Source organism: Engystomops pustulosus, chromosome 2 (assembly GCF_040894005.1).
Source record: "Engystomops pustulosus chromosome 2, aEngPut4.maternal, whole genome shotgun sequence".
Lineage (NCBI taxonomy): Eukaryota > Metazoa > Chordata > Amphibia > Anura > Leptodactylidae > Engystomops > Engystomops pustulosus.
In genome coordinates, this window is record NC_092412.1 from 35,683,558 (window position 1) to 35,708,427 (window position 24,870).

The 24,870-nt window shown below is 40.9% G+C and overlaps 1 protein-coding gene across 1 annotated transcript in view; it reads left to right on the top strand.

The window, feature by feature from the left end:
• Window positions 1-24,870, top strand: part of DDX10 (DEAD-box helicase 10) — a 123,339-nt gene that overhangs the window by 5,784 nt on the left and 92,685 nt on the right. Inside the window, exons 5-12 of the mRNA XM_072134247.1 lie at window positions 152-272; window positions 1,532-1,721; window positions 7,795-7,921; window positions 8,151-8,313; window positions 9,215-9,299; window positions 20,770-20,871; window positions 23,230-23,317; window positions 24,379-24,467. Of these exons, the coding sequence (XP_071990348.1) occupies window positions 152-272; window positions 1,532-1,721; window positions 7,795-7,921; window positions 8,151-8,313; window positions 9,215-9,299; window positions 20,770-20,871; window positions 23,230-23,317; window positions 24,379-24,467 (965 nt within the window). The remainder of the gene's footprint in view (window positions 1-151; window positions 273-1,531; window positions 1,722-7,794; window positions 7,922-8,150; window positions 8,314-9,214; window positions 9,300-20,769; window positions 20,872-23,229; window positions 23,318-24,378; window positions 24,468-24,870) is intronic.

A 24,870-nucleotide genomic window follows, 5' to 3' on the forward strand; every position in this document is an offset into this window, starting at 1 on the left:
TCTCGGCTTATACTCGGGTCGGCTTATACTTGAGTATATACGGTAACTATCCTAGTGGAGAAGTGCTACTTGAAATTGACAGAAAGCTGAGTTTTGTAGTCTTGTAGATTAACCTTCATCTATTTCTTTTTATATCATTATTATTTTATAGGACTTGAAGCATGAGTCTGCATGTATCCATCGCACAAATATCCTCATCTGCACCCCTGGACGTCTACTGCAGCATATGGATCAGACGTCCCTTTTTGACACTTGTAACCTAAAGATGTTGAGTGAGTATTGCTGTGCCCCTTTATGTATATTGCATACAGTATGCAAAAAGCCACTACCTGCAGTTTATCTGGAAGGATTTAAATAATTTTAACATTGTTTGTGGTAAAACTTAAGAGTTTAAGATTAAAGGGGTTGTCCCATTTCAACAAGTAATTGCTATTGTTTGAATAATGAAAACTTATACAAATTTCCAATATACTTTCTGTATCAATTCCTCAGTTTTCTAGATCTCTGCTTGCTGTCATTCTATAAGAAGCTTCTATGTTTGCTTCCAGTGTTTAGAAATCTGTCCATGGTCACACAGGTGCACGGCTCGTTATTATCACAGAGAGTAATCAGAGATGTGTGATATAATGAGCTGTGCACCTGTGTGACCATGGTCAGATTTCTAAACACTGGAAGCAAACATATAAGGACAGCAAGCAGAGATCTAGAAAACTGTGTGGAATTGATACAGAAAGTATATTGGAAATTTGTATAACTTTTCATTATTTAAACAATAGCAATAACTGGTTGAGATGGGAATGCCTCTTTAATAAGAAAGTTTGCCAGTGTGAATTCAATACGCTAATAGGCCAACCCATATTGTACTTTGCCATGTGACTTGTATGTTGGTGTAGGAAATTGCCAAGCACTGTGGTCATGTATATCCGTCACTTTTCTGGTCGGAGAGGGTACCAGCAGTAAAACTCTCACTTTGTTACCCCTAATTCTGTGGGGGTATCTTAAAGCGGGGATGTACCAACTATTTAAAGGAAATCTACCACCAAAATAAAGTATGGTAAACCAGGGACTCTTACTCATAGAGGGTAATCTTATATTTGTTATGAATGACCTCCTTATGAGCCTGAAGTGCTTTGGGGGTTGTTACCGGAGCCTCTCCGTGCTGAAGCTTCGCAGGCTTTTGCATTGTCTGCCCCTACTACCACTCCATCAGCACTTCGCCTTCTTCTACCTGATATAATTTTAGAGCATCGGAGGAAGTTTCAGCACACAGTGGGAGGAGGTTGGGTAAGATATTGTAACAGCCTGTCAAGCTTCAGCACAGAGGGGCTCTGGTAACAGCTCTCCACCCCCCCTCAGTTAGTGTCCTTGGTTTATCTTGCTTGATTTTCAGGTGGCAAACACAGATGTAGACAGTAAGGGTCTTAACCCTTCTTTTGGACTGTTATGATTGTATCTTTTACATGACAGACCGGGACGGTTTGGCTATACTAGACAATCCCTTTTGTAATGTTGTTCTCGCCTCTTGTTTCAGTCCTAGATGAAGCTGACCGAATCCTGGACATGGGTTTTTCCGAAACAATGAATGCAATTCTAGAAAATCTTCCAGTGCAGCGACAAACCCTGCTCTTTTCTGCAACGCAGACCAAATCTGTAAAAGATCTTGCCCGACTGAGCCTCAAAGACCCTCAGTATGTGTGGGTGCATGATAAGGCAATGTATAGGTAGGTCACTTCAGATCTGTCATGTCATTAATATTCAGTAGTCGTCCTCTCAGGCTTTATTTGGTCCACAAGTGCATGATTGGTGGGCCCCCTAGCCTGAGCGTGTTATTCTGTATCCTGTGAAAAGGAAATAACAATTCTTGGGACAATTCCTTTATAGCCATTTACAACTTGTGATGTATTAGTACTAGTCGTATGTTGGCTGCATATTGTATTAAAAACCCACTCTCCACCTTTGTTGCTGGCGGTGGCACGTTTACAGTTCTATTGTAAATTCTCCATACACTGCAGTAAATTAGTATTGCAGTATATGGTAGGAGCATAAGTCAATCCAAGCAAAACAGATCAAAATATAAATGGTTATTCCTGACGTTGAAGATAGAAACGCAATAACATAATAAGGGCCAAGTTGTTAAGGGGTTAAGACTAGATTCAGAGTTTTTAAGGTTTGTTATACACTCATCATGAAGGCTTTTCTTTATCCAAGTTATTGTTCTTTATTACCAGCCTAAGTACAGGCAGTCCCCGGGTCACGTACAAGATAGGTTCTGTAGGTTTGTTCTTAAGTTGAATTTGTTAAGTACTTAAGTCGGAACTGTATATTTTATAATCGTAACACCAGCCAAGTTTTTTTGGTCTGTGTAAGCATTGGATTTTTTTGTTGTCGTAAGAGCCAGGTTTAACGATAAATCTTAGTTGCAGATGCATTTAGTAACCGTTACAGCTGATCATAGTTGCCTGGGACTAAAGTACAGTACAATACCAACAAACCAGAGGTCCGTTTGTAACTAGGGGTCGGGTGTTCTTAAGTCGAGGACCACCTGTACAGTTTCTGAATTTGGAAATAGAATGGGATCAATATAGAAGAGAATTCCAAAATGTTGAATTCTAGTGGCTGGTTCGGTTTACCCTGACGGGCACGTGTGTGCGCACAGCTGAACGGAGTGTTCATGTGTTTGGGGGATTTGGGGACGATTCAGGTCCACAATGGTTCACATACAGTACCTTCATGCTTAATCTGCACTCTTGAATGATTGTCATACAGAAAAAACTGCATCTAAATCTGCATAAAATGTGTTTTTGTGTCATATTTCATGCTGATTTGTGTTGCGTGTAGTGCATTTTTGAAGCGGTTGTACATGTGCTGGAAAAGAGCTGCATTATGTACATAACTTTTTTTTTTCCAAGTCACATTAACTTTAAAACTACTGTAAAATGCTGAATAACTCACATGGAAAAAAACCACCTAATACGATACACGTGCAGTCATCCTTAGGTGCTCCATATACTTTCCTTAGCAATTGGCCTCTTACCATCTATGAAGTAGGGGTCAGACCATGTATGGCATGGTTGTGACAGTGTCTGGGTTAATGGACTTTTACAAGATTTTAAAGTATCCTCTTTCCTGTAAATAGCGGATAACAAGAGGATTGTGGATCAGGGATCGAGCAAGCCAGGGATAAGGGGGTTAAATTCTCATAAATGGGTGGAGCGGCAGGACGAGTATATCTCCGGTCACTCCATTCAATGTAGGCAGAGGTCGCACTAACATTTTTCCAGAAGGGTAATAATACTCCTCTAACCATTTTTGAGGAGTATTTTTAGCCGAGGAAGAGTATGGAACTTTCAGTAATACAAATATATAACTCCTAGTCGTATACATTGTTAATAGCCAGCCCCAAACCCCCTACCTCCCCACGCTGAGCAGGCTGAGGCTGCCGCCACTAAATTTATTTAATATTCATTTTTGGGGTGTTGAGTTTATTTTTTACTAAAGTGTATTGGGCGATAGTCCTTCCCAAAAACATAAGCCTTCTGAACAATGCACTTGCGTTCAATAACTAGCAAGATGTATTTGGCCGCGATAAAGTTGCTACTTAGTAAGCACAAGTGTTTTGGTTCGGGGAGGATTTTGTTCAATAAAATGAGTTTCAATACAATGTGAACACAGCCTTAGGGTCTTTGGGGGTATTTATTTTTTTTTATACCTTACTTGAAATGCCTGGATCATTGTACAAGCCTCCTGTGTCCTCTCCTCCTCCTCATAGATTGTAAGCTCCTGTGATCATTGTACAAGTGCTGTCATCTCCTGTGTCCCCTCCTCCTTCTCATAGACTGTAAGCTCCTGTGATCATTGTACAAGTGCTGTCATCTCCTGTGTCCCCTCCTCCTTCTCATAGATTGTAAGCTCCTGTGATCATTGTACAAGTGCTGTCATCTCCTGTGTCCCCTCCTCCTTCTCATATGCTGTAAGCTCTTGTGACCATTGTACAAGCACCATCACCTCCTGTGTCCTCCTCCTCCTCATAGACTGTAAGCTCTTGTGACCATTGTACAAGGACTGTCATCTCCTGTGTCCACTCCTCCTTCTCATAGATTGTAAGCTCCTGTGACCATTGTACAAGGACTGTCATCTCCTGTGTCCACTCCTCCTTCTCATAGATTGTAAGCTCTTGTGACCATTGTACAAGCACTGTCATCTCCTGTGTCCTCCTCCTTCTCATATGCTGTAAGCTCTTGTGACCATTGTACAAGTGCTGTCATCTCCTGTGGGCCCTCCTCCTCATAGATTGTAAGCTCTTGTGACCATTGTACAAGCACTGTCATCTCCTGTGTCCTCCTCCTTCTCATATGCTGTAAGCTCTTGTGACCATTGAACAAGCACTGTCACCTCCTGTGTCCTCCTCCTTCTCATAGATTGTAAGCTCCTGTGACCATTGTGCAAGCACTGTCATCTCCTGTGTCCACTCCTCCTTCTCATAGATTGTAAGCTCTTGTGACCATTGTACAAGCACTGTCATCTCCTGTGTCCACTCCTCCTCATAGATTGTAAGCTCTTGTGACCATTGTACAAGCACCATCACCTCCTGTGTCGTCCTCCTCCTCATAGACTGTAAGCTCTTGTGACCATTGTACAAGTGCTGTCATCTCCTGTGTCCCATGCAGTCCACCCATGCATAGAACCTCAATCATAACTATTTTGTACTTTATTGAATACATGTTATGTCAGGCTCAGGTAACCACTATTAATTAATTGAACTCCCTGGGAATAGGTCAGTCACACAAACCTGTGGGACCCCCACAGCAGGCACAGGACCCCCACAGCAGGCACGGGACCCCCACAGCAGGCACAGGACCCCCACAGATGACAACAAACGCCTTTGGAATCAAGCGCTCCTCCACTCTCCTTATTTCTCGCTCTGCTAAGTCTGCTAGTGTGCATGTGCAGCTGTATCTATTAGAACTAGAGAGACGGGTCAGGGGGGGAGGAGGAGCAGAGACCCCCAGTAATGGTCACATGTCCTGTCCTCCTGCCTGTGCCTTGCCCTCAGTGTAATGTGATTCCCCTACTGCTCCCTATGTGCTAGTGACACTGGACACGGCAGCTGGGAGAAGACAGTGACTGCTCCGTGCTGAGGGGGCGTGGCCTGAGCTCGGAGCAGATACAACTCTGCAGTGTAGTGGGGCAGTGTGCAGGGCACGTGACTGCTCTGTGTCTGAGCTCCGCTGCCCGCTCTGTCCTTACACACTAGCAGGCGGCAGCTGCACATCACTACTGCTGACAGCCAGACAGCGACTACACAATTTCATAACCAAGCATATTTATACGCTTGGTGGTTTTTTTGGAGAGTAAATGCGCCTCTGCATGCGTCATAGACGCTTGTAGAGGCGTTATTGCGATCTCTGAATGTAGGAGTGTTGAAAATTAATGAATGCAGCGCTTGGATATCTCCAAAATTCACATTAATGTGAGTGACAGAGATACCTGAACGCTGTATTCAGGAATATACAACACTCCTATACTATTGAATGGTGCGACAGGATGCATGCTTTACCAATTAGTAATTTTTGTACCCCCCCCCATTGCTGGAAGTCCCGTTCTCGTGATCAGTGGGGTCCCAGCAGTCAGACCCCCAACCATCGGTTTGTTATCCCCTATTTTGAAGATGGGGATAATTTAGGGCAACCCTAAGCGTTCTCAGTCTGGTCTTTCTGGCATCCAATGATGTGCATCTGGAAAATGGCCACAGATGAAAGGTTACAAGATTATTCATATTGTGTGTGGCTTTAGATTATGTCCTAAAGGCCTCTGTGTGCCCTTGTAATGTACGCTATTTAATCAGTCTTGCAACTTGCATGCATCGTATCGATAGTCGCTCTCCTTTGTATGCTAAGTTCCGTCTGCTGAGCTCCAACCCATAGACAGCGGTCAGCATAGTTATTTCAGTAAATCTTATAGCTTTGCATGCTGGGAAATGTAGTTTCAGAGTATTGATAAAACACAATCATGTATGGAACTGAAGTATAACCTACATAAGTCCATGTATAAGTGTTTAGACTGGTGGAATCGCATTGTCCTGGGTTCTGTAGCTTCTCCTCTCTGGGCTGGATCCAGCAGCTGGAATGATTTATGGCCCTTGTATGATGTGGCTTTTTCATTAATGCGCTCATCTTTTAGCTTTTATGGAATGGCGCAGCTGTCAAGCGTCTCTCCTCTGCCGCTCTTATCTTGTCGTACACAGCTCGAGATGAAGCTCTCTGCACTGGGACTTCATTGACAGCCTAATCTGGAGTGTTATGCAGGGGCTTCTAATAAATTAACTACTGTGGTGATTAATTAAAATGAGCAATTATACCCTCCGACTAGCAATTACCAGGCATCGGCCTGAAACCACTATGTCCATCAGGCTGCATATAGATCCCTGCTGGAAACTGAGGAATATTGGGTGCGCGACCTAGAGGAACTATCCCTGGCCTTATGGAACTAGAAAGCTCTGTAATCCATGTCCATCCCTGACGGCAATAACAACCGTAGTTACTAAACAGTTGTTAGCACCTCAAAAGAGTAATACTATTTTGAAGATTTATGGTATATTAATATGGTCTTACCTTTTTATGCCCTCTTCATGGTGATGCAAGTGGTGGGACACCCTCCAATCATGGGAAATTGGCCACATGTTCTTACAAAAGGTTGGCTGATTGAGTATACCTACAGCCACTCTAGTGGATACTATGAGACTATTCACCATTTTTGTGAGTGCCAAAGATACTCGAGATTTTTGCTTTGCAAATTCTTATGCTCCCATAATATTGAATAGAGTGGCAGTATGTAACTTGACCTGTTTTAGTGAAACGTTCCCGGCAATCAGCCCCACCCCGATCAGATTGTTATCCAATATTTACAGGAATAATTACACTTTGTGCATGCCTTTTTGTTGTATTATATTCAGGGTTGGATTATAGGGAGGGATCAGGACCACCAGATTTTGCTCCCAGGGTCCTCCACCTACTTTAATCTGCCCTGATTTATATTATTGTATTATTGTTTATTACATGGTGTAATAAAATTGCATTTAAAAAGAGTCAATCTTGAAATCTATCTTAAAGGGAACCTGTCACCAGCTTTTACAACACTAAAGCACTAGTCCCTCGGATAGGATGTGGCATTTTCATTGTAGAATTCCCTCTTTTATGTGAAGTCTCCCACAAAGTAAGGCAAGTATGACTTGGAAAGTGTCAGTTCAGATCACTTATCATTGGTTCTATAATACCTAGAAACATGCTTTGTGTGTCATATTAAAGATAAGGATCTCCCCATTCATTACATTAGGCTTGTTGGTCTGTGAGATACAGAAATGGACATCCAGGCAGTTAAAAAAATAGAAACTGAATCTTTGTCCGCAGCTTGTATTTCCAACTATCGATTTAGCTGCCTATATCTCTGGTTCTGTAGCTCACAAAGCAATATGACCTTAAAAAATGAGATCCTTAACTTTCCTAGGTACTATAGAACAAAAGACGGGGGCTTCTGAATTGACACTGCAACCACTAAACTGAAAATGGGATGAGAAGAGTCAAATTTGCCTGACTTTGGAGTAGATTTATTTATAGGTAAAAGGGTGTGATTTCACATACAACTCAGGAAAGGATATTTCCTACTTTACCTGATGGCACTAGTAGTTTAGTGGGGTAAAACATGTTGACAGATCATCTTTAAGGGTTCTCAATTAATTTGACAGGCTGCCGTATGATATATCCATAGTTAAGTTTCTATGCTCTGCTTCTTTTTCAGCACCCCTGCAACTTTGGAGCAGAATTATGTAGTGTGTGATCTTACCCAGAAGATCAATCTCTTGTTCTCGTTCCTAAAGAACCATCTGAAGAAGAAGAGCATTGTCTTCTTTTCTAGTTGTAAAGAGGTAAGGCTGTTCAGAGGGGCCTGGTGTATTTTGGAGATACTTTCCCCGAAACTTACACAACCAATTCTATAGCATTACACACTGTAAACTTTTGGCACAATTTTCACTTTCTGGTCCTAAGACCAAGTTTTGTTGACATCCGTATTCATCTATGAATCCCTGTGTTCAGGTCATTAGACCTGTGGTTACTCTGAGATTTGGACTTGCTGTCATTTCTTTTCTCTATTAGGTGCAGTACATCTACAGAGTTTTCTGTAGGTTGCGTCCCGGTATCCAGGTATTGGCCCTGTATGGCAAACAGCAACAGATGAAAAGAATGGACGTGTATAATGAGTTTGTGAGGAAGAAGTTTGCGGTGCTTTTTGCCACAGACATCGCAGCGCGTGGGTTAGGTAGGTATTTTCATGACAACACTTGTATGAAATGTCAATTGTTTCCAATCTGTTGCAAAACTACAATTCCCAGCATGCCCTGACAGAGCTCTGGACAGTTATGATGTTCTGGGATTCGTAGTTTTACAGCTTTGGATAAGCCACTTACTGGAGATCATTGTCCTATCACCATACTGACAGTAACGTTATATAGAGCATCTGTTGCTTTCCTGTTCAGCATTACACTTCCATGGATATTGGGAACATTCAGGGTGTGTTCACACATGGTGTATGGGATGTGGCTTTAAACACATTTCCTTTGGAGCGGTAAGAGGCCCCATATAGGCCTGCAGTGAAAGATGGGATGAATTTACCGTATGTTAAGATTTGCTGTATCTTTTTACAGGTTTCACTGTTCAAAGATCTATTTCTGTGTAATGCTGAATCTCCTCAGATATAGGACATATTTTTGATCCTGTCCCTGTCCTGGATAACAAATTGGTGTCTGCTTTTGGGCCCCATCTCATGACAAGTGTAAAAATACAATGGGGCAGAGGTTTTATGCCTGTCCTGTGTATGGGCCTATCGGGAAATTATCTGCAGTTTGTGAGCAGCGCAGTAAAGGTTGGCAGAGCCTGCGTGTAATGATTGTATTATAGCTGAAACATGCACTATGGTGTCTCTTGTGTGCACACAATGCTGGATGCTTTGTTGTATAAAATGTAACAAGGATATCCTGAATATTGCGCTCAATATTATGTACTACCTGTATATTACTACCCTCTAATGGGTTTAAAGCTTACCCTGTCCTATAAACCTTGCGTTCATATAGGTCTGGATGACGGAATCGCTGCCTGTGCGATATCCATGGTATTATCCAGACATTGTATGTTGATATGATTTTTTTTTTTTGTCTCACTAGATTTCCCTGCTGTTAACTGGGTGCTGCAGCTGGACTGCCCTGAGGATGCCAACACCTATATACACAGAGTGGGCAGAACCGCCAGGTAGGTCTTTGCTTATTACAATATGTTAAGATGTTTGTATCACAAAACTTTACCAGTGGGAAGACCATATAGTACTTATCCTGGCAAACTTTCTGTAAAGCCGTCGGGTTCCTGTGACATCTCGTGTCCTGCTGGCTTGTGGCAGATGCAGGGCACTTGTCCTGCCGGTGGTGGTCACCTAATATCTGAATAGCTTCACAGCTGAAATCTCCCAGCAATCCTTGCCATCCCAGTGCCTGCTCTTTTTTTTTTCCCAACTAGGAAACTTAGTTTTTCTACCAAGCTTTGCATTGCCTTGTCGGATCTAACCTTAGTTTCAGCTTTTTGAAGAAGTGTAAGAATTATGATTGCATATCTGGTGTATAAAATTGATGGCAATTTATAAAAAGTTAATTGTTTAGATGATGGAATTAATTGTTTCTTTCTTTTCCTTTCTTTTCCTTTCTTTTCCTTTCTTTTCCTTTCTTTTCCTTTCTTTTCCTTTCTTTTCCTTTCTTTTCCTTTCTTTTCCTTTCTTTTCCTTTCTTTTCCTTTCTTTTCCTTTCTTTTCCTTTCTTTTCCTTTCTTTTCCTTTCTTTTCCTTTCTTTTCCTTTCTTTTCCTTTCTTTTCCTTTCTTTTCCTTTCTTTTCCTTTCTTTTCCTTTCTTTTCCTTTCTTTTCCTTTCTTTTCCTTTCTTTTCCTTTCTTTTCCTTTCTTTTCCTTTCTTTTCCTTTCTTTTCCTTTCTTTTCCTTTCTTTTCCTTTCTTTTCCTTTCTTTTCCTTTCTTTTCCTTTCTTTTCCTTTCTTTTCCTTTCTTTTCCTTTCTTTTCCTTTCTTTTCCTTTCTTTTCCTTTCTTTTCCTTTCTTTTCCTTTCTTTTCCTTTCTTTTCCTTTCCTTTCTTTTCTTTCTTTCTTTTTTCCATTAATTAAATAAAGATATTGACTTGGGTTTGGGTACATAGGGCAGCTATGGGTTTGTCTTGTATATAAGTAACAAAAGGCCTGCAACATGGCCAAAACTTGATGTAAGCCAGCAAAGTCATGTACATTCAGTCAGGTTTACACCTGGATTCTGCAGGTTTAGTTCCCTCTACCGTGATTAAAGGGGTATTCCCACAAAGACCAGATTCTTAAATATACTCAGGATAACAAAATAACACATTATCTAATTCATTGTTATTAATAAAAATACAGCATTTCACAGATATAATTCAAACTGTCTCTATCAGTCCTGATGTACACAATTTCTTTGCCTTGGGATCTGTCTGTAAATCTTCTGACTGGCAGATTCTTTTCATGAACACCTGCTCCTGACTGCAGGATTCAGTGTGCTGTGTGCATCCAGCCCCTCTCACCTGCATTGCAAGACAAGCTCACCCACTGACACTTCCTGCCGGCAAGCAACGTGCAGAGTTTACTCTACAAGCTACAGATAAGGTCTTTATCCAGGGGAGGGAGGCATGTTTTATAGCTGAGATGTAGCAGAACTGATCGTCTGTTTTTCTATGTGTCAGAAAGTAGTAGAATGTTCAGAAGGTAAATAAAAGTGTAGATAAACCCTGTACCTTGATAATCTAAGCACATTGTTAGCACACAGCATCTCGTAGCATAGAGGAGGGATCATGAAGTGTCTGCTTACATAGTCTCTGCCCATACTCTGGAATATTACACTGACCATCACTGGAGTGATAGAAGTTAAACAGCAATAAAAACTAAAATTGTAAAGTAAGGGGTTAAAAATTATATTTATTGTATAATCCTCACTAGGATTAAAATTTGAGAACTTTATTTAATGGGCAAACCCCATTAATGCGGTAAAATCTGGTGTCGGGTTTCCTGCCCTGTTGTTTTCTGGGTGGAGGGTGACTTTATGGTGTATAAATATATAATAATACATATATAATATATATAAATATATAATAATATATAAACAATTATTGTAACTCGTTGGCTCCTGAGCCACGGACCGCAGCCTCCATACTGTCGGCCATCACAGGGTAATTGAGGAGAACCCCATTTTGATTAGCGCACCTCTCCCCTCTTGCGATGTTGCTGCCGTGTCCCCATTGAAGCATATTGTATGTGAGCTGGATTACAATTTAATGGCTGCGGCTAATGGAGCTTGCTGAGACTTCAATGAAAGTTTCATGGACCACAAGAGTATTTAATTGTCCCACATAAAACCTTAATTAATGATGAGGGCTAATTAGGAACCTACATTATCTGCTTGTCATTAGAAGCGCCGGCTCCCTGGTGGAATACCGCTGGGTCTGATCGCCCGGCTGCTCCGGAATAGACGTATCAATATCCCGCAATCCGGACTGCTTGGCTTTCCCGCCAAATTTCGTGTACTGCGGATGTTTTTTACTTTGGAGCTCGTAGAATTGCATTTTGAAGAAACATTGCCCCTCTAACAGGGCTGGCAAGGGACTGGTCACAGGGAATCAGGTCTCATAAATTCATTTAATGGTGAATGTCCAGGGAAGCCGAGGATTTTTTTTTTAAACCTTTTTGTGACCGAAGGTCATTGGTGGCTGAATGTCCTGTTCAGTTTTTGCTGTTCTGTTCTTTAACGGCGCAGTGATGCGGCCTAAAAAGGCTTTAATAAGCGGGTCATTTTTAGCGAATATTCGTTCCTGGCAGTTTAAGGGCCATAACTTCTCTTTTTGTGTGCTACCTTAAAAAATTTTTGCAGCATTTTTTAAATGCTTGTTAAACTTTAATTACGGTTTAAAGTCCCCCCCCCCCCCCCCCCCCCATTTTATTTATTTTGTAATTTTTATAGTGCATATTCTTTTGTTTGTTTTCAAGTTAACTCTAAATGAACATTATTAATGAATTCATTATTTTGTGTTGGTTGTTTTGATATATAATGGGTATAGTCTTGGGCAAATGGGGCAATTGTGCTGATATTTTTCTGTAGTGTTTTGTTTTTATTACTGTACAGCATATACTGGTTTCTAGATAAGGTCCCTAGACGTGCTAATAGTAATCTATTCTTTTTACGTAGGCTAAGGGCATTTGACATCCCAAGGACTATGATGGTCGGTTTCTATAATACGGTTATGGTGAGCGCATTTGCATTTGCCCTAGTGGCTTGGGGCAACTGTATCTCTAGTAGGGATTGTCAAAAGATGGATAAAATAATTAAGAAAGCCTCCTCGATAGTGGGTTTGCAATTTGATAGATGGGAGGAACTTGTACAGTGCGGGATAATAAGGAAATTGGCAAAAATTAGAAATAATAGTGACCACCCAATGCATGGCGTAGTGGTTTTAGCTCCCGTTTTATTCTCTTGCGCTGCAGGTCGGACAGATTTAAAAAGACGTTTATACCGGCCGCTCTCGAGCTATCAAATACCGCAATTAGGGGTAAAATAAGAATGTTATAGGAAGTGAGACTATTGGAAAAATGGGTACCATTTTATTACTTTTATAATCTATTTAAGTAATTATTTATTGAATATCGGGTGAAATTTATATCTATGTGTATTGGTGTTTTTACTCTGTTTTATGGTATATGTGTTCTTTTATGTGAGTATATATGTGATGTCTTGTCAATTTGATGTACTGCGGAGGTGACACTTTAAGTTCCCGTTTGGGATAATAAAGGATTATTATTATTATTATTATTATTATTATACTAGAGTAGAAGTAACCCGAGTAACTCTCTAAAATGACATGTTATATTCTCAATATTTGATAAGTGGAGACTGATTCACAGTATCTCTTGCAGTTGGGCCTTACAGTTTTTGATTATGCCTGGTAGCTCCTCATGGAGACATAGTTAAGTAGAGCTGTAGTACCAGGGATAACCACTTGAAAATGTTGGGTGTTGTGTCTGGTAGGCAGTCAGATGCTCTGCCCCTCCAGTCCTCCAATTGATGGGGACGCAGCGAGTTGTACCCATATTGTTCTGATATTTATGACCTACACTAAGTATCAGACAACCAGCAAAAAACTATAAATCCTGGTGGTAAGAGCTTGGTTTTTGTTCTTCCAGGTTGTAAAAGTACCTGAACGAAATCTCAGATAAGAACATACTACCCGGTGTCCAGAATATCGAAGGAGATTACCGATTGAGGTTACGCAGGGCCGCCACTAGGAATTTAAGGGCCTCTGACTGGAAAAATTTAGCATATTATTTTCCAATATTATACGACTACACCATGTCCCAATCATGGATATACAGGCGGTCCCCTAATTAAGGACACCCGACTTACAGACGACCCATAGTTACAGACAGACCCCTCTGACCTCTGGTGAAGCTCTCTGGATGCTTTACTATAGTCCCAGACTGTAATGATCAGCTGTAAGGTGTCTGTAATAAAGCTTTATTGATAATCCTTGGTCCCATTACAGCAAAAAATGTTTAAACTCCAATTGTCACTGGGGCCAAATTTTTTTTTGTTTGGATCTACAATTATAAAATATACAGTTTCGACTTACATACAAATTCAACTTAAGAACAAACCTCCGGACCCTATCTTGTACGTAACCCGGGGACTGCCTGTAGATATCTTTATATAAATGGTGGGGCCCCTGACGAGAGTCACAGTAAACCCCCCCCCCTGATGGCGGCCCTGGGTAATATCATTGGACCATCACCTGTGACTATGTTATGTCACCAGAACTATGGCTCTGAATAAGCAAGGTGTGTTGTACCAAGCTTTCCTGTAGTCCTGAGCAGCAATTCTGCATCGTTGTATAGTAACACAGTGGTGGGTGTATATATCTATACAAGGCAGTCCCCGGGTTACGTACAAGGTAGGTTCTGCAGGTTTGTTCTTAAGTTGAATTTGTATGTAAGTTGGAACCGTATACTTTATTATTGTAAAATTATTGTAAATTTTTTTGGTCTCTGTGACAATTGGATTTTAAAAACGTTAGATTCTCATAAGAACCGGGATTAACAATGAAGCTTAATTACAGACACCTGTGATAACTGTTATAGCTGATCATTGTAGCCTAGGACTAAAGTACAGTAAATTACCAAAATCCAGAGGTCCGTTTGTAACTAGGGGTTGTATGTAAGTCAGGTGTTCTTAAGTAGGGGACTACCTGTATATACTTTTATATTTTGCTCCAGTGCATATTATTTATACATGATGAGTAGAGGATCTGGGTTTACTCGATGTGCTGTTATTACAGATCAGGTGTCTATCATCTCAGCCGTCATGTCGCTAGGGGGCAGTAAGAGCTAAACTTATAGGACGGTTCTTGTCATCTCATTGCAGTTGTGTGCAGGTTTCTGGTTGTAAAGTGCTGGCGTCATCACACAGTAATATCTGCGGATCTGACTGTTACCATTGTAGTGCAAGGTCCTTCCATTGTATAATATGATACAACCATTCAGACCAGAGCATGGGATTTGTAATTGGTTAGTAAAAAGAAGCTTATGCAAAGTTGTTCAGCGTTTTATTTAGACAAAAGGCTATGACTATCATTCTGAGGCTAGTCATACACATGAGAGAAATGGCTATACATTACACCTGACCCATCCATACACTTGCATTCCTGGCTTTGTAACATTTTCCCTTGACCAATCCATACACTTGCAGGCTTGGCTTTGTGCCATTCCTCTTGACCCATCCGTACACTTGCATGCTTGGCTTTGTGCCATTCCTCTTGACCCATTCATAATACACTTGCAGGCTTGGCTTTGTGCCACTCCTCTTGACCCATTCATAATACACTTGCAGGCTTGGCTTTGTGCCATTCCTCTTGACCCATTCATAATACACTTGCAGGCTTGGCTTTGTGCCATTCCTCTTGACCCATTCATAATACACTTGCATGCTTGGCTTTGTGCCATTCCTCTTGACCCATTCATAATACACTTGCATGCTTGGCTTTGTGCCATTCCTCTTGATTTATCCATACACTGTTGGGTGCTCCATATACGTTATACTGATGATCAATGTCATTAATATCGGTATGTTCCTGTTTTCGATGTGAATGTCCAGCTTTACACATCTTTAAAAGGGTTGTCCCAAAAACCCATATAATGTATTTAAAAAATCGGGCACAACATGCACATTATTGGTGGTCCAAATTCTGAAAGTCCTACCTAGAACCGGGTCCGGTTGCCCTTAATGAATGGAGTGACAGGCTGAGCATGCACCCTGCTGTCTCTGGGTCTGCTCAATGTAGTACTTGGAAAATTAAAGGGGTTGTCCGGAGGCATTCTTCCCAAAACGACTCCTCTCCTGACCACAGGAAGTGTGTGGTAATGCAACAAAGCTCTACTCCTCTCTATAGAGCCGAGCAGCAACATTGGCACAAACCATGGTCAAGGGTGGAGCTGTTTTTAGAAAGTAGCTATGTTTTTCAAGGTCTGGACAATCCCTTTAATGTAGTGGCAGGGTCATAACTGCCCCACATAAAGCTCTGTAAACCCTGCACAGAGGATTTAAATGGACCGTCTTATTCTGTAACTTTTTATAATGAGATGATGGGAGCTCCGTGTTGGTGCATGTTACTTGTCACCGCTCTCCGGCTTCATTCTGTGTGATTTATCCTCTATCGCTTCTTCTTGCCTCCGGGCTTAGCATGTTGTGTCTTGTCACACGGAGACAAGTAAATGATACTTGGGGATACTTGCAGGGAGCCTGTCATTCATCTACACACGGCGGCCGTGGTCAAGTTCCTCATTAAGCAGAGCTTGGGATCAGGTTGTCACTTCTGGGGAACGGGAAAGATAAGGAAAGCTTGGTCATACACATGATCCCGCTCGGTGGAGTAAAACTTTTCTGCTGATATAGAATATTTTTAACTTTTTTTTTAAAATTCTTATTCTTCAATTTTGATGATTGTTCGATGAGCAGAAAAAATAACTTTAAGTTTAATTGGCAATGTGTGTGATCCCCACCACTCGGAGATGTGGTCGGTGAGCTTTATGCTTCTATACCACTGAAGTACTAGCCCCCCTCAAGTAGGGTATCAAATATCCTCTCTGGAATTCCTTCTTTTATTTCCCTATATAAAAATCTCCAAATTCAAATTAATTGCAAAGAGTCACTTTTAGGGGCCTGAGGAGGGAAGAAGCTCCTGTCTTGGGCTCTATAGCTACTAGAGTCATTTTTGGTGTCAATTTAAAGAAGATTATCTCATCTTTCAAAAGGCAATCCATAATTGTTGTTTTTAGAACAATAGAACTGGGTTAAAAGTATAGATGGGAAATCCAGCTCACATTCCCAAGTATATCTTTAACCCCTTAACGCACAGTGACGATGGGGAACGTCATGGTCAGCTGATCGCAGGGGCTCAGAAGAAGAGCATGTGGGATCTGTACAGGAGACCAGCTGTATGTCAATCTAATACAGGTGGCCAGATATAGAAGGTCCATAGTACCAGGGATAGTACCTATTAGGAACTTGCGCCATGATGGTTTAGCGCCCTAATGAGGCGCCGTGGTATTATGCGAAAACATCATGGTGCTAGCTACTATCCCTGAATGGACCTGTATTAGTTTGTACATTGTCACCTGTCTCCTGTTATTGATATACATTGCCACTAGCCCGGAAGCAATTTTGACATTTTATGGTCAAAATAAAAAAAATTTCAACTCGAACCCCCATGTTGCTTTAATTTTTGTGTGATGCTTAAAGGGTTAATAAGCTTACCAAATGCTGTTTTGTGTCAGGACTGTGTTAGGGGTGCAGTCTTAAAAATGGGTCAATTTGGGGGGGGGGGTCTAATAAATTGGAATTATTGAATGATTAGCATAACATTTAGAAATCTGAAAATTACTTGTTACTAAATTATTTGTTTTCACCGAATTTCCTTTTTTTTTGTAAATAAGTGAAAAAATGTCAGCTAAAATATAGCATTAACGTGAAGTACAAAATGTCATGTAAAAACAGTCTGAAAATTAAACTCCAAAAGATAAGGCGTTCCAAAGTTATAACTGCATATCGTGACACAGGGCAGATTTGAAAAATCTCTGGTTGTCTCTGGTTTATAGCACACGCTATCATGTGTTTTCAAATAACAATCTTATCTTAACAATGGCACCTGAACCATGGTTTTAGATGTTATTGAGCCCAATTTATGGGTGTCTAAATTGAAGCTCTCCTCTAAAAGTGATTCATCAGTCACAAAATAGTGACTCTATCCAGCTTTTTTTCACATGACTTTGGAGGATATTTTTATAGGTAAACTGATATAGGTTTAACATAAGGGAGGGAATTTTAGAAGGGACATTTCCTCTCCTACCTGAGAAGGCTGGTAGTTGAATGTGGTGACGGCTTCTCTTTAAAGTGAACCTGAAATATAATTTTAAGCTGTTGACAGGTCCCAGTAGCCTATTCAATGCTGATTTTTTAAAAAAAAGCCTTTGTCAGCATTCTGAATACTGCCGATACTTTATAAAAGTTTAATTCACATTACCTGATTCCCTGCCAGCAGCATGTGGCGAGTCTGGGTTTGGGGGCAGCTGCAGCAGCCTGTGTGCCTTTGTCTCAATCCTCTCTCTCCTTCACACTCATCCTGCTTCCACCCCTCCTTTCTTCCCATCATGTGCATTGAGCGATGGTATGGAGGAGAGGAAGAATGCATGAGAAAACTGAGATACAGGCATACAGTCTACTTCAGGGAGCCTGGTAATGTGAAATAAAGTTTTATAAAGTAGTGGCAGTATTCAGAATACTGACAAAGGATTTTTTTAAAAATCTGCATAGCATCGGCTATTGGAACCTGTCACCTGCTAAAAACAACATTCCTGGTGCCAGTTTCGGTTTAAGGCTTTGATACAATGCTAAAAAAAATAGAACTGGTTTCTAAATGTTTATGATCTCTATGATTCTTTTCTTCGTTCATCGCTCCATTGTAACCTCCATGCTCCCTCACAATAAAAATTAAGTCTGTCAATAGCGAATGTGTTGGCCTGTATCCGCTGATTTTACATTTGCTGTAATGTTCTTTTTATGTAAATGTCAATAATGACCGCAGAGGATAGTTATAAAGATCAATCCACCATCGCTAAAGAGGAAAGGGAAATCTGAATGTCATCTGTAAATGATGTGCATTCTGTGTAATATATATCTTACATCTTGTCTGGCCTATCAGCAGACATTGTAGGAATCTGTAGTCTAGTGTAATCTTCATTTCCATCCTCTTTGTGCTGATGAGTAGAGACCTAGCTGCTGGGGGAGAATTTTGATGGAGTTGGAAACTTGATAAAATGGACTGACTCCAGCCACACAAACAAATTTGGATTTAGGCCAGGGGTGAGCAATATTTGTCTACATGCCATATGGCCATACTGCTTAAATGTAAAGGGCCACATCGGTAACCAACAAAATGCACCAACAACCACAGTACAGCACAAAATGCCACCCAGAATTATAATTATCACATTACAGCAATAAATGCCACCCCAGAGACCAAATACTGCACAACACAATATAACTCCAATTGACAATGCATTTCATAAGCAATTAGCAAGACGCACTCAATAAAGGAGTGGTTCTGCAGGTGGGGACCACAGACTACTTCTCAGTATCTATGCTTTCTCGTTGATGTTTTGGTCAAGTTTGAATGATGGGGGTGCTTTTACACTTGTGGTTGTATGAGACGGACTGTACAACCCACACAAGTGGTTCTGTTCTTCTAGGAAGAGAGAGAGATGGAGAACAGGAAGTGACATCTACTCCTGAGCCCTCCCTTCTCACATTTCCTCACTACACCACCTACTCTGTTCTTTTAAAGTGGATCACTATCTTGCATCAGCACCTAAAATTCAGGAGTTATAGGTCCCCCTTTACACGGCCTAGAGGCTGGAGGCACTACCAGGAGACAGGCCAGTACACCAGGAGACTTAGAGGGTGCTTTAGGAGGGCAGCACCCCATTAGCAGGACCGCTACCACCGCCTTTGTGTAAGGAGGAACAGTAGCAGCACTGCCAGAACCCTGGAAAGGGACCTCCACAAATGTGCATGTGTCTGCACCAACAGTTATAGATGGACTCTGTGAGGATGGTTTAAGGGCCCAACATCCACAGATGGGGGTTGTGCTCACAGCCCAACACCATGCAGGATGCTTGGCATATGCCAGAGTACACAGAATTGGCAAATGAGCACATGTGACGTGCCAGAGGCTGTAGACATGTTGGAGAGCCATCTGATGCCTGCAACATCCTTCATCATGACCTGTTTGTCAGTGAGTAAGTAATAATGTGGGGTGGTATTTCTTGGAGGGTCGCACAGCTCCCCATGTGTACGCCAGATATAGCCTGACTGCCATTAGGTATCGGGGACTAGGTATCCTCAGACCCCTTGTGAGACCATATGTTGCTGCGGTTGGCCCTGGGTTCTTCCTAATGTGGGACAATGCTAGACCTCATGTGGCTGGAGTGTGTCAGCAGTTCCTGCAAGACACTCCTTCCCAAGACATGAATCCGATGAAGCACATCTAGGATATAATGTCTTGCTCAATCCACTAACGTCACGTTGCACCACAGACTGTCCGGGAGTTGGATGTTTTTGTCCAGGTCTGGGAGAAGATCTCTCAGGATATCAACCGCAACCTCATCAGGAACATGCTGAGGCATGGTAGGGAGGTCATAGAGGCACTATAGGCCACACTGTATACTGAGCCTCAGTAGGAGCGTACAGGCACGTGGAGGCCACAAATAATACTAAGCCTCATCAGGAGCATGCCGAGGGTTGTAGGTAGATCATACAGGCACGTGGAGGCAACAAATAATACTAAGCCTCATCAGGAGCATGCCGAGGGTTGTAGGTAGATCATACAGGCACGTGGAGGCCGCACACAATACTGAGCCTCATCAGGAGCATGCTGAGGCATTGTAGGGAGGTCATACAGGCACAAGAGAAAACACACAACGCTGAGCCTCATTTTGTCGTGTTTTACAGAGACTACATCAAAGTTGGATAAGCCTGTAGTGTTTTTTTCCACTTTAATTTTGTGGGTGACTCCAAATCCAGGCCTCCATTGGTTAATAAATTTGATTTCCATTTGATATTTTTTTTTTTTGTGATTTTGTTGTCGGCATATTCATGTTTGTACATTTGTACAAGTATTCAATGAGAATATTTGATTCATTCCGATTTTTTTTGAGAATATCAAATTCTGTAACCCCTTTTTTTTTTTTTTTTTTTTTCATTTGGTTCCTCTCTTATCCCTCTGGGAAATTTGAAAGAGATATTGTGAACTTAGTGGGACATGCAACTTAGTCGGAACTGCCGACGTTAGATAATAAAGAGGTACATATTATCCTTATGAGATGGTATATTCATTCATGCGTTTCCAATAAGAATAATAGAGTGTCTCTAACTATATAAAATAAGCTGTAACATTGATATCTGATGGGTAATACTCATATTTCCTGAGATGTCAGCACAGCTCTTATGAATACAGAATCATTTTGAGGTTACATGTGCAGGCTCTCTCGCAGCATGACTCCGTTTAATGTGTTTTGTCTTCTTCTCTTGTTACGAAGTGTCCTCACTGTGTTTTTTGTTCTCAGGTACAAGGAAGGAGGGGAAGCTTTGCTGGTGCTGCTGCCATCTGAAGAGAAAGGGATGTTACAACAGCTGCAGGAGAAAAAAGTACCCATTAACAAAATCAAGTATGTACTCCTCTCTGCTGAGATCAATGAGAAGCTTCATTTTTATGCTTAAAGGGGAACCCGTCAGCAGATTTACACTGCCTGGTACAGACCTGCTCCTCCACAATAAAAGACCGATTTCTGAGACTGTCTTTGTTGCCCTTAGCATCCAAACACAAGTTCTATTGAATTTTGACAACTTAAGGGAGAAAAGCCTAACACTTAGGAATGTTTTTACTATAATTAAGGTTGTTTATAAGCTGACACTAACTTTTCGGCAACAAAAAGCCATAAATCGGTCAATATAATATATAATATAATACAAATTGTGTTGTCTCCTAAGAGGAAAATGCTTCTTTCTCCAATTACCTTGCCTCTTATCATACTCCATTTTTATTACCTCATGATAAAGACTTTAAAATCTCCCTGAAATGTCTACTGAATTCCTCATTGTAGGGTTAGATGACATAGAAGTCTATGGAGAGGGGAGGGGGCTAGGCTAGCTCCAGGATGATTGAAAAAAACATTCAGACTGCAGGGCTAAGAGCTGCTAGGAAATGAAAGTTATAAGTCACATAATGACCAGAAAAAGTGTATAACTGGAAGAGAAGAAGCAGGCATCTGCGTCCTCTGACGTAATACCAGGGATAACGACAACATGGGAACCACATGCAAAGGCTATAGATAAGGATTGGTGTGGCACTCCAACAAATGTCCAGTGAGTGTATACAACTCCAAAGAAGAAACGGTCCCTCGTTTCTTCTTTGGATTTCGTATATACTCACCAGAAAGGGCGTTTTTCACACACTAAACTGCTTAAAATGTATTAAAAGCGAAGATACTTATTATAGGTTATAAAGTTTTTATTGGAATTCTAAAATAATTTTTCATTCCCCTGCTTATTCACCATTTCTTACCCTGGAACATTTCTTTTTCCGTATTATTCATTCCTCCTCCTGGTGCTGCAGGCTGCAGTTCATTCTGTTCTTATAGGTAAGGGAGTCTTATTCAGAGCCATACTTCCTTTTCCCTCACTTCCCACAAGGCATTGCAGCACAACACTAATGTTCACTGCAGTGTGACTTCCCCATTGTTTTTTTAGATCCATATTGTGATCACATGTATAGCTGCATCTCTGTAAATGATAGTGAGCCAGTCATAGGTGTGAGCAGGAGAAGATTCCTTAACTGTGTTCCTACAGTACAAATTGCCTCCTATGTCAACACCACTGTAGAATTAGAAAAAGAATTAGCCTAGGGAGTAGTCAAAGCGTAACTCCTCTGGAGGGATGGCGAGGTCAAATGATGTTTCCTTGTGTGTAGCTAGCAGGAGAGCTGTTTCTGTGCAGATCTGTCCAGGCAGAAGTCTCTGGCAAATAGTGGAGTATAAGGGCTCACCTGTTTCCCATCAGTCCCTTCATCTCCCTGTGATTCTGCAGAACTTTCTCTGTGTCTCTCTGTACGTAAAGCTGTATCATAGACTCCTCTGAGGCAACCCTCCCCAGCCTCTTCTCTTTGGACACTATCTACACAGCAGGTAATTGCATACATCAATTTTGTAAAAATCATTATGAAATTGGAGTTTCACTTCATTTTGCCTTTGATTGAGCAGAAGAACCAGTCAACATCTACCCCCCCCCCCTTAATAAAAAAAATCAAGCACAAACTGTCTCAAAGTTGGTGACTATTCAAGGCCCTATACATCCATGAGCTGTGATAGGGGCTTTTTGAGGCAAAATTATGGAAACGATTGTGGAACAACCCTGGTCTATCTGTAGTTATCTGAAACGCCTATCATAATAATGGAAATATTTTAAAATTACAATCTCTTCATATAGATTGTGTAGGACGACAATATTAGGATCCGGGTTATGGTCCCCATCATTCATTATTTCAGTGATTTTCAAACTTTTTTGAGCCGCAGCACACTTTTTATACTTAGAAAATCCTGGGGCACACCACCAACCAAAATAGCACAAAATGACACTCAAACAGTCATACACTCAAAACACAGGGGGCACCATAGTTTGTGGAACTTTCCCCGCGGCACACCTGACCATGTGTCGCGGCACACTAGTGTGCCACGGCACAGTGGTTGAAAATCACTACATTATTTCACCTACTCAGTAACAGATTAAAATGGTAATTTTCCATAATGATTGCCTGAAAATTCATCATTATTAAAGCCTAATTTTTTTCCTTCAATTATTAAAATTAAAACCCTGTAATAAGCTAAAAGCTGATTACATTAATAGATACTAATTGAAAAACAAATTAAAAGGAAATTAAATTGAACAGCTGAATCGCAGCATTATTGATGCCGGCTACGAGTCCTATTTATTAAAGTATTTCTTTGTTCATCATCTTTCCCCACCCTTAGGATTAACCCCAGTAAGCTTCAAGATGTTCGAGGGCAACTAGAGTCATTTTTGGCCCAGGAGCAAGAGATGAAAGAGCGAGCGCAGAGGGTAAGTGGAGAGATTTAACTGTAAAAAAAATTGTAAAATTTGAGTATTTCAGCAATTTTTTTCATTGCATCTATAGTTAAAATATTATTTCCATAATATAATTTTATTAAACTGTTCCCTAGTTCGGTTTCTGTCCATGACTCAAAATGCATCTCTTATTAGTGTTCCACTAAGTGGTTAGAAACGCTCATTTAAGCTGAATTGTTCTCAGACTTGCTGTAGATTGTGGTTAGTCTGTGAAATCCTGTCCACTACACTGTCTGATTCATGGACCGACGAACAGACCTGACGTTCTGGATGATCCAAGCATATTACAGGATTTGCCGAACCTGACATTGGGTCCACTCATCTCTAATTGTGAGGTGGCTGGATGCCCCATCCCTAGCGCTTGACTACTAATCTATCCTAAGATTGAATTTTACGGGTCAACTAAAAATGTATAAAAAAAATAAGAATGCTGTGATTCCTGTGAAGCATGTGCATAGGCCATTTATAACAGGCCAGTAATGATATCCAAACTGAGGCCTGGACACTTACAGGACATCAACCACCAGGATGAAGGATTGTAAACCAAGCACACTGACATACTGGTGCTTGCCCTCTCTGGTAGGATCCGCTCTTATTTTAGCTTCTTGTGCCCTGGGTTTTAAAAAAATAGGGCGGTTTCTTTCAAAATTATTTAAATGAGCCTCATGGACATATTTGGAGCCTGGAGCTCCTCCTCAGGCTCATTTACATAATTTTCAACGGCTTTTTTTTTTCTTGGGCATAGAAAGTTTAGAAGAGCAGATCCTGCCAGAGGGGGCACACACCAGTATGTCAGTGTGCTTGGTTTACAATCCTTCATCCTGGTGGTAGATGTCCTTTAAACTAGGGGTGTGGCACTGGTCATAATTAAAGGGTTAGTCCATTTTGAAATTACCGGTCACTACCCCATCTTCACTTAATAACCCACATTTTTCTTACCTGATTGGTGCACTTTTTTTATTTTTTATTTATTTTTTTAACAATCAATTTTTACCTTTTTTTTTTTTTTTATTTTTTTTTTAAAATTTTGTTAGTGCTTTGTTTCCTATTTGCGATCCGTCTACCTAATGAAGAACAAGGAGGTGTTTGACGTCTTCAAGATCCCACTTGTAGAATACGCTCAGTAAGTAATCATATTCTAGTATCTATTCCTAATATGTGCACTTTTCAGCTTTTTTCCTGGAAGTTTTCAGTAGAAATCGAAAAGATGATCTTAAATTTTAGCTTTTATGACTGTTGGTTTGACTTAAACAGGGGGTATGAGGAGTCTGCTTTAAGTTCTCACTTTATCCGAGACGAGGGTAAACGGTGTGACAATTTTGTCCAGGATTAGAAAGATTTGGCTCTATGAACAGTGCCACATCTGCCCATAGGTCATGTGTGGTACCACAACTTGGTTCCATTTACTGTAATAAAGCTGAGCTGTAATACTAGACATGACCCACAGACAGAGGTGGCGCTGTTTTTGGAATACATTTGGTATTTTTGTTGCTGTGTTCCTTTTCCAATAGTTTTGTTCACGTAAA